General features: G+C 42.6%; 1 protein-coding gene across 3 annotated transcripts in view; it reads right to left on the bottom strand.

The window, feature by feature from the left end:
• Window positions 1-8,226: 8,226 nt before the first annotated feature.
• The window catches only part of CCDC83 (coiled-coil domain containing 83), a 67,338-nt gene continuing 64,612 nt past the window's right edge, over window positions 8,227-10,952 (bottom strand). For all 3 annotated transcript variants that reach the window (XM_017850915.1, XM_017850914.1, XM_017850916.1), the window contains exon 11: window positions 8,227-8,892. In XM_017850915.1, coding sequence (XP_017706404.1) covers window positions 8,731-8,892 — 162 coding nt within the window. In that variant the 3' untranslated portion in view covers window positions 8,227-8,730. The remainder of the gene's footprint in view (window positions 8,893-10,952) is intronic.

Genomic DNA, 10,952 nt, shown 5'->3' with positions numbered 1-10,952 from the left:
GTCTATTTTGTTAATCTTTTCAAAAAACTGGCTCCTGGATTCATTACTTTTTTTTTCTTTTTTTCTTTTTTCTTTGTTTTGCGATGGAGTCTTGCTTTGTGGCAAGGCTGGAGTGCAGTGGTGCGATCTCAGCTCACTGCAACCTCCGCCTCCCTGGTTCAAGCCATTCTCCTGCCTCAGCATCTTGAGTAGCTGGGACTACAGGCACATGCCACCACGCCCAGCTAATTTTTATATTTTGAAGGGTTTTTTCGTGTCTCTATCTCCATCAGTTCTGCTCTGATCTTAGTTGTTTCTTGTCTTCTGTTAGCTTTTGAATGTGTTTGTTCTTGCTTCTCTAGTTCTTTTAATTGTGATGTTACGTTGTCGATTTTAGATCTTTCCCACTTTCTCCTGTGGGCATCTGGTGCTATAAATTTCCCTCTAAACACTGCTGTAGCTGTGTCTCAGAGCTTCTGGCACATTGTGTCTTTGTTCTCATTGGTTTCAAGTAACATTTATTTCTGGCTTAATTTCGTTATCAGTAGTCAATCAGGAGCAGGTTGTTCAGTTTCCATGTAGTTGTGTGATTTTGAGTGAGTTTCTTAATCCTGAGTTCTAATTTGATTGCACTGTGGTCTGAAAGACTGCTTGTTATGATTTCCATTCTTTTGCATTTGCTGAGGAGTGTTTTACTTCCACAAGTGTGATGTGGTGCTGAGAAGAATGTGTATTCTGTTGATTTGGGGTGGAGAGTTCCATAGCTGTCCATTAGGTCCACTTTGTCCAGAGTTGAGTTCAAGTCCTGAATATCCTTCTTAATTTTCTGTCTCGTTGATCTGTCTAATATTGACAGTGGGATGTTAAAGTCTCCCACTGTTGTTGTGTGATAGTCTAAGTCTCTTCATAGGTCTCTAAGAACTTGCTTTATGAATCTGGGTATTTCTGTATTGGGTGCATATATATTTAGAATAGTTAGCTCTTGTTGCATTGATCCCTTTACCATTATGTAATGTCCTTCTTTGTCTTTTTTGATCTTTGTAGGTTTAAAGCCTATTTTATCAGAGACTATGATTGCAACCCCTGTTTTTTTTTTTTTTCTTGGTAAATATTCCTCTATCCCTTTATTTTGAGCCTATGTGTATCTTTGCACATGAGATGGGTTTCCTGAATACAGCACACTAATGGATCTTGCCTTTTATCCAATTTGCCAGTCTGTGTCTTTTAATTAGGTCATTTAGCCCATTTACATTAAGGTTAATATTGTTATGTTTAATCCTGTCATTATGATGCTAGCTGGTTATTTTGCCCATTAGTTGATGCAGTTTCTTCATAGTGTCGATGGTCTTTACAATTTGGTATGTTTTTGCAGTGGCTGGTACCGGTTTTTCCTTTCCATATTTAGTACTTCCTTCAGGAGCTCCTGTAAGGCAGGCCTGGTAGTGACAGAATCTCTCAGCATTTGCTTGTCTGTAAAGGGTTTTATTTCGCCTTTGCTTGTGAAGCTTAGTTTGCCTGGATATGAAATTCTGGGTTGAAAATTCTTTTCTTTAAGAATGTCAAATATTGGCCCCCACTCTCTTCTGGCTTTGTAGGGTTTCTGCAAAGAGATNAACCCCTGTTTTTTTTTTTTTTCTTGGTAAATATTCCTCTATCCCTTTATTTTGAGCCTATGTGTATCTTTGCACATGAGATGGGTTTCCTGAATACAGCACACTAATGGATCTTGCCTTTTTATCCAATTTGCCAGTCTGTGTCTTTTAATTAGGTCATTTAGCCCATTTACATTAAGGTTAATATTGTTATGTTTAATCCTGTCATTATGATGCTAGCTGGTTATTTTGCCCATTAGTTGATGCGGTTTCTTCATAGTGTCGATGGTCTTTACAATTTGGTATGTTTTGCAGTGGCTGGTACCGGTTTTCCTTTCCTTTTTTAGTTTTTCCTTCCGGTGTTCCTGTAAGGCAGGCCTGGTAGTGACAGAATCTCTCAGCATTTGCTTGTCTGTAAAGGGTTTTATTTCGCCTTTGCTTGTGAAGCTTAGTTTGCCTGGATATGAAATTCTGGGTTGAAAATTCTTTTCTTTAAGAATGTCAAATATTGGCCCCCACTCTCTTCTGGCTTTGTAGGGTTTCTGCAAAGAGATCTGCTGTTAGTCTGATGAGCTTTCTTTTGTGGGCAACCTGACCTTTCTCTCTGGCTGCCAGTAACAATTTTTTCTTCATTTCAACCTTGGTGAATCTGACGATTATGTGTCTTGGGGTTGCTTTTCTCGAGGAGTATCTTTGCGCTGTTCTCTGTATTTCCTGAATTTGAATGTTGGCCTGTCTTGTTAGGTTGGGGAAGTTCTCCTGAGGAGAGTTTTCCAACTTGGTTCCATTCTCCCCATCACTTTCATATAGTTCCATATTTCTTGGAGCCTTTGTTCATTCCTTTTCATTCTTTTTTCTCTAATCTTGTCTTCTTGCTTTATTTCATTAAGTTGATCTTCAATCTCTGATATTTTTTCTGCTTGATTGATTCTGCTATTGATACTTGTGCATGCTTCACAAAGTTCTCGTGCTGTGGTTTCCAGCTCCATCGGGTCATTTATGTCCTTCTCTAAACTGATGATTCTAGTTAGCAATTCTTCTAACCTTTTTTCAAGGTTCTTAGCTTCCTTGCATTGGGTTAGAACATGCTCCTTTAGCTCAAAGGAGTTTATTACCCGCCTTCTGAAGCCTACTTCTGTCAATTCATCAAACTCATTCTCTGTCCAGTTTTGTTCCCTTGCTGGTGATGAGTTGTGATCCTTTGGAAGAGAAGAGGCATTCCGATTTTTGGAATTTTCAGCCTTTTCATGCTGATTTTCCTCATCTTCGTGGATTTATCTACCTTTAGTCTTTGATGTAGGTGACCTTCGGATGGGGTTTTTGTGTGGATGTCTTTTTTGTTGATGCTGATGCTATTCCTTTCTGTTTGTTAGTTTTCCTTCTACCAGTCAGGCCCCTCTGCTGCAGGTCTGCTGGAGTTTGCTGGAGGTCCACTCCAGACCCTGTTTGCCTGGGTATCACCAGTGGAGGCTGAAGAACAGCAAAGATTGCTGCCTCTTTCTTCCTCTGGAAGCTTCATCCCAGAAAGGCATCTGCCAGATGCCAGTTGGAGCTCTTCTCTATGAGGTGTCTGTTGATTTCTGAAGCTGTGCCCACAGTCGCCCTTTCTCCCAGGTGCTCTGTTACAGGGAGATGGGACTTTTTTCTATAAGCCCTTGACTGGGGCTGCTGCCTTTCTTTCAGAGATGCCCTGCCCAGAGAGAAGTGGCAGTCTGGCTACAGCGGCTTTGCCGAGCTGTGGTGGGCTCTGCCTACTTCAGACTTCCCAGTGGCTTTGTTTACACTGTGAGGGGAAAACTGCCTACTCAAGCCTCAGTAATGGCCGATGCTCCTCCCCTCACCAAGCTCGAGCGTCCCAGGTTGACTTCAGACTGCTGTGCTGGCAGCAAGAATTTCAAGCCAGTCGATCTTAGCTTGCTGGGCTCTGTGGGGATGAGATCTGCTGAGCTAGACAACTTGTCTCCCTGGCTTCAGCCCCCTTTCCAGGGGAGTGAAAGGTTCTGTCTTGCTGGCATTCCAGGCACCACTGGGGTATCAAAAAAAACTCCTGCAGCTAGCTCAGTGTCTGCCTAAACGGCCACCCAGTTTTGTGCTTGAAACCAGGGCCCTGGTGGGTAGTCACCTGAGAGAATCTCCTGGTCTGCAGGTTGCGAAGACCATGGGAAAAGCAGAGTATCTGTGCCAGAATGCACCATTCCTCACAGCACAGTCCCTCATGGCTTCCCTGACCCCTTGTGCTTCAGCCCCACCTTGTTTCAGCTCCTCCTCTGTGGGCTGCACCCACTGTCTAACCAGTTCTAGTGAGATGAGCTGGGTACCTCGGGTGGAAATGCAGAAATCACCTACCTTCTGTGTTGATCTCACTGGGAGCTGCAGACCGGGGCTGTTCCTATTTGGCCATCTTGCCAGCCACCATATAATATTATTCTTAAAGTCCTAGCCTACTGACAAATAGCTGGATCATCTGTGGGCATGCTTTGTTTGCTTTTCCTCCTGATTCTTAGTCTTATTTTCCTGCTTCTTTGAACTGTACATGCACACACACACACACAGGTATAAAGTTTGGTGTGCTGAACATTGTGTATACAAGGTGCATAGTGTCTGGGTTGGTATTCTTTATTCCCCAGAGAAAAAGAATCTATCCTCTGTAAGTTATATTAGGTGAGGGGAAAATCACTTCAAACCAATCAAGAATTGAGTGGGGGAATCGAGAGGCTCTGGTGAGGAGTGGGTGCCATGTGTAGGTGGTGAGTGAGGAGGGAGAAGGGAGGGAAAGAGAGGAGAGCGAAGAAAAAAAAAAGAATTGAGCTGGGTCAGGGCTAGTTTGCCATTTTACTTAGATTCAGTCTACCTCTGCTCTGAAATCTCTTGAGAGTGATACCTTTTAGTTTCAGGGCCCACATGTACAGAATGAAGTATTCCAGGTGTATCCATGTCTCTTTTCTCTATTGACACTCAGTCCCTAGGTTATGTCATTTAGGTTTTCATGGCTTTAAATTTAGTTCTGGGCTGTTGATTCCCAGATCTGAATCTCCAGCCTTGACCTTTCCTAGCAGGAAACAAAGGACACATTCAAACAGGATACCTGGAGAAAATTTAACAAAGGCAATATATTAAAAGGTGTGGGGAGGATCAAGGAAAACCAACAGGAATGGTAACATTCCCTGGGGCTATCAACAGATGGGAACTGTTCCACTTCTGGGCCTAAAGGGGCAGAGGGAGGGAAGCACTTACCAGACCTAGAGAGTAGCTATACTGATTATTTCTTGTCTGAGATGATTGGGACCAGAAGTGTTTCAGGTTTAAGATTTTTTAGGATTTTGGAATATTTGCATATACATAAGATATCTTGGCAGTAGGACCCAAGTCCAAACGCAAACTTCATTTGTGTTTCAGATACACCATATACACATAACCTGAAGGTAATTTTATATACTATTTTAAATTATTTTTTTGTGCATGAAACAAAGTTTTTACTGCAACCTATCATCACATGAGGTCAGGTGTGGAATTTTCCACTTCTAGCATTGTGTCAGTGCTTAAAATTGTTTCAGATTTTGAAACATTTTGGATTTTGGATTTTCACATTAGAGATGCTCAACCTTTGTTAGGTGAGCCTTCCAACAGGAATAGTGGCCTTTGATAGAGGGACCCTGCTAATATACATGACCTGGTAGAAAAGAGCTGGGGAAGAAATCTCACCCTTCTCACTTTCTTTGATCTCCTGCTAAAAACTCCCATTAAACAAACTCAGTTGGAGGTTAGAAGCAAAGGACATTGATGCAGTCCATAAAGGTCACCCTTTGGGACACAGAGATAAGGGTAGAAAGTGGATCTGGAATGGTCAAATGGAAGCACACATACATGCAACAATTTTATACTCATGAATGACTAATAGGTATCTCAATAGATGGATATGTTAGAGAATGGAGTAGAGTGGAAAAGAGGCCTGTGAACCAGGTGCCAAATTAAAGATTATGGAGAAGAGTGATGAGAAGAGTTAGAAAATTATAGCAAAGAATAGTAGTAGAGGGTGACATATATACTGAGCTTCAAAAGGCGTGTTTTTACATAAGACTGGTGGAATTGTGGTCTAGAAGAGGCATTGCATTGGCAAAAGCATGTAAGCCCCACAGAATGTGGGGGAAGAGAAGAATCAATACCATCCACTAGAGAGGGCTACGGGGAAGTGAGGTCTTTCTGGGGAAAGCCAGGTGCCAGTCAAAACCAGAGAGTAAAAGAAATCTTCAACAGGCTGGGCATGGTGGTTCACATCTATAATCCTAGCACTTTGAGAAGTTGAGGCCGGGTGCGGTGGCTCAAGCCTGTAATCCCAGCACTTTGGGAGGCCGAGACAGGCGGATCACGAGGTCAGGAGATCGAGACCATCCTGGCTAACACGGTGAAACCCCGTCTCTACTAAAAATACAAAAACCAGGCGAGGTGGTGGGCGCCTGTAGTCCCAGCTACTCGGGAGGCTGAGGCAGGAGAATGGTGTAAACCCGGGAGGCGGAGCTTGCAGTGAGCTGAGATCTGGCCACTGCACTCCAGTCCGGGCGACAGAGCGAGACTCCGCCTCAAAAAAAAAAAAAGAGAAGTTGAGCCAAGAAGATCACTTGAGCTCAGGAGTTTAAGACCAGCCTAGTCACATGGTAAGACCCTCCCACCCTCCCCCCAACACCATCTCTACAAAAAATAAAAAATTAGCTGGACATGGTGGTGAGCTTCTGTGGTCTCAGCTATTTGGGAGGGTGAGGTGAGAGGATCCCTGGGAGGCTAAGGCTGCAGTAAGCCATGATCATGCTACTGCACTCCAGCCTAGATGACAGCGAGACCCTGTCTCAAAAAGAAAAAACACCTTTGAAACCGCCTTTGCAAAATTATGACCGAGACAGCAAAAGAGATCTAATTTAATCGACTCCATCTTGCTTCTAATCTCCAAGCTGTCCTTTTCATTCTTGGCAGAGGCTCAACTAACTTTGGGAAAAACTTAGTTTATAGTTTAGAACAAACATGATAACAGCCCTTTCCCAAAGCAGACCTCCTTCTTGCCTACAGAGTGGATTGCATTTGTAGGACTAACATTAGCCATAAGATTAGAACTTATGGCTTAGGAGTCATGCAGCTGGAGGTTACAAGATTCTGACTGTCTCTAAACTGCTCCTAAGATCAGTGCTTGAGATATTTTGCAGACCCTGCACATGATGAATCAGCTGGCACTACCTAGACTGATAATCTGGCTCATCTCGTCTTGTGGCCCCCCCACCTAGACACTGATTCGGTGCAGGAGGACAGCTTTGACTCCCTATGATTTCATCTCTGACCAATCAGCACTCCCGGCTCACTGGCTTTCCCACACCTACCATGTTGTCTTTAAAAACTCTGCTACCCGAATGCTCAGGGAGACTGATTTTAGTAATAATAAAACTCTGGGCTCCCACACAGCTGGCTCTGTGTGAATTACTCTTTGTCTATTGCAATTCCCCTGTCTTGATGAATCAGTTCTGTCTAGGCAGCAGGCAAGGTGAACCCCTTGGACATTTACACCTTCAACAGTGGCGTTTGTCTTGTTTATTGATTTTTTTAGAGGTTATGGTTGGAAAGTTTGGGAGAGAATGGGAAGAGTCCAGGAAAGCACTTAACACAATGAAGATTAAAGTACAGGAGAGGCCGAGCAGTGGCTCATGCCTGTATTCCCAGCACTTTCGGAGGTTGAGGCATGATGATACAGACCTGCAGTCCCAGCTACTCGGGAGGTTGAGGCAGGAGGATTGCTTGAGCCCAGGAGTTTCAGGATGCTGTGAGCTATGATAGTGCCATTGCACTCCAGTCTGGGTGACAGAGTGAGTCCTTGTCTCCAAAAATTAAGTACAGGAGAAACTCAAAGGTATTCAATTGGTGATGGTACTACCACGTAACATGACCAGTGTTTTTGACTTCTACAATGAAGAATGTTAAGGTAGCAGCATTTGAGATTGAGGGAGCAGGAGTGGTAACACCCTGCAGGCTCAAGACAGTGCCACGCAATTGTCCTTATTTAAATGCCAATAACATCCCCCACTGATGATTAATTAATCCTTATATCACTAAAGATTACAGAAATATGACATATGATGGTATTATCTGGTCTCGAGGATCCAGATGGAATGGTGATGTCACATCCAGGTAGTCACAGTGTCCTTGGCTTGTGGTAGCCCTGAAAGAAGTGGTATTTTCTTGGGATAGGAACATGGTAGTTTAGGCTAGATATAGCTGGAGGGAGGGAGTGCTCCCTATCAGTGGATATTTTTATACGACAAATTAACACTCTCAAGTTTGTTAGCATTCATTTTTTATATTCATTATAAACAGGGTGATATGGTTTGGCTACGTGCCCACCCAAATCTCATCCTGAATTATAGTTCCCATAATCCCCATGTGTCATGGGAGGGACCTGGTAGGGGGTAATTGAATCATGGGGGCAGGTTTTTCCCATACTGTTCTTGAAGTAGTGAATAAGTCTCACAAGATCTGATAGTTTTATAAATGGGAATTCCCCTACACAAGCCCTCTCTTGCCTGCCACCACGTATGATGTGACTTTGCTCCTCATTTACCTTCTGCCATGATGGTGAGGCCTCCCCAGCCATGTGGAACTGTAAATCAATTAAACCTCCTTTATAAATTACACAGTCTCAATTATGTCTTTATTAGCAGCATGAGAACAGACTAATACACAGGGTTAAACTAAGAAGAATTGACTTGAATTACAGACTGGCTATCTATCACATTGAGCATCCTCAGAGGGAAAGACGTGTAGACAATGCTATGCAAAGATTTTCTTAGAAACATTTCTAATGGGACTATTTCATATTGGAATCACAGATTAATCAGTGAATGTTTTGTGTGTGAAAAGGAACCTCAGAGACTACCTTGAAGCTACTGTCATGTTTCTGAATACTTCAATGTAGAAATACAAAGTGTGCTTCCATTTTGGTCACTCATACCATGCAAGTAAATGAATAGCTGAATACCTTTGATTTTAAATGTAATTATGACCTTTAGAAATAACAGCTGGTTTAAAAATGAGCCAAAGTGTAAGTAAAATGAGCAACGGATATACTTTAGTTTCCAAAGAACATTTATAAGAAAAAGTCATGTTTCCTTTGCAGCTTTCAGTCTTAGAGAAAAGACTTCATCATCTTATATGTGATGCGACTTTCTGGGCTCCTGACATCTTTATAGAGTTTGACTGGAATTTCCTTCTCTTGAAAATGAATGGGCATTTTCTTGCTCTTCACACTCATAAGCTTCACTCCCAGGGGGCCCAAGTTTACATAATCCTATGGGGAACAGACACAAAAAAAGAATAGGAGAGGTGATTCAGCAAATTACCAGCTTTGATAGATTAGGCTTGCTTTATTACAGTTGGCCTTTATCTGACAGAGTTCATTGCCCCCTAATTGCCTGATGCTGTGTAAAACATGAAATATGAGAGCCACTATAAATGAGAAAAAAACAAAACACTCAGTAAACTTATATACCCAGTAGGGCATATACAGTAGGAAAGATCTCCTAAAAAGCAGGCAGCAAGGCTGGAAGGCTTGTCTCATAGTGGGTTAATGGGGGAGGGATGCTGGCTATAGTTAGTGCAAAACTATCTACAGTATGTGAAAAGAAAATAAAAACATGGGACCCCAATTCACTTTGCCAAAAGGAAAAAATTAAGCTGAAAGCTGAGTCATGTAAGCAACTACCTTTCCTTTTGTTCCTAAGCAGATACGTCCAGATAAAAGGTTTGCTGTCTCCACAGGTAGCTACTCTATGTTCACCTGATCTTTTGTAAAGTGCGAGGTGAATACATAATTGACTGTTCCCCTACCTGCTCCTTTTCTCTTGCAACATGTGGATGACTGTAACTTCCTGCCTTCCCCTCCAGCCCACTTTTCTCCTTTAAATATTGAAGGCCTCCAAGTCATCTTTGGAGACAGGCACAGACCACACACTGTTTCTGTGATTTTGAGGGTTTTTTTTTTTTTCTCCCAGGTATTATCCTTAACATTGGCAAAATCAGCTTCTAAATTGATTGAGACCTGTCTCAGCTACCTTTTGGTTTACAAGTCTAAGGTATCAACAAACAGAATTAGAAGTCTAACTGACATGAAATCCATAGCCAACCCAAAACTGGGTGGACAGAGCTCATGCCCTACCCAATGTCCCTTCCTCCAGGAAGTCTCCCATGCCATAACTCTTGCTTTTTAATTCCTTGGACACATCACTTTAGCAAACCTTTCTCAGGTGTTCACTATATGCCAGGCCCTGTATCAAGTCCTGGGGTGCAATGATAAGCACAGACTGATCACGGACACAGGTACAGGTGGTCTGTTTACTCTTATATGGTAATTGTTGATTTTCTTACCTGTCTTCTACAAGTCTATAAGTGATTTGGGGGCAAGGCCTGCTGTATAGGCATATTCAAGATTTCATTTCTTGCTGTTCTCTCCCTTAAATGCACAAGCATTTAACAAGGACCTGGCATGTTGTGGGGTTCTCAATAAATATTTATTTGAGTTTAGAAGAATCAAATAATGAAAAAGGAAGGTGATGTCTTATTTCTCAAAATACATATAATTCTATTTAGCTTTCAAAATATGTAGTTGTAATAAATGAAAGATAGGAAAAAAGCAAGTTGATGGAGACCTACCACGTATTTCAGAATCACTGGGAAGAGAATTCTCAAGTAATACACCATGGCCATGGCAGTTTGACTACATCAAAAACTTTCATGGAAAGTAAGGTCTTTCATTCAACCAAATGGTATGCAATTTGGGGATTTTGTAGACAACTGTCCACTAGCCTGAGATCATCACGACATCCCAGGAGTCATGATTCCAAGATACTCATGGAGGCGTTTCAGTGCTAGAGGAACTAGAACTTTAGTCTTTAAATCATCACTTGATGGCAGCAGGATTGAATTGTAGTTAGTTAAAATGGTTTGTGTTGGTTTATTCAGTTTCTTCTGCTTTCTTACATCATTTTTTCCACTACCAGACTTTAAGTTCTAGGAGAGCTTTTAAAGTACCAAGAGGGAAAATAACAAGGGATGCCGGGCGCGGTGGCTCAAGCCTGTAATCCCAGCACTTTGGGAGGCCGAGGCGGGTGGATCACGAGGTCAGGAGATCGAGACCATCCTGGTTAACAAGGTGAAACCCTGTCTCCACTAAAAATACAAAAAACTAGCCGGGCGAGGTGGCGGGCGCCTGTAGTCCCAGCTACTCGGAGGCTGAGGCGGGAGAATGGCGTGAACCCGGGAGGTCCGGAGCTTGCAGTGAGCCGAGATCGCGCCACTGCACTCCAGCCTGGGCGACCCAGCGAGACTCCGTCTCAAAAAAAAAAAAAAAAA

This window comes from Rhinopithecus bieti, unplaced genomic scaffold (genome assembly GCF_001698545.2).
Source record: "Rhinopithecus bieti isolate Rb0 unplaced genomic scaffold, ASM169854v2 scaffold_30846, whole genome shotgun sequence".
Lineage (NCBI taxonomy): Eukaryota > Metazoa > Chordata > Mammalia > Primates > Cercopithecidae > Rhinopithecus > Rhinopithecus bieti.
The sequence above is the reverse complement of the archived record's forward strand: the minus strand, read 5'-3'. Positions and strand labels throughout refer to the sequence as shown.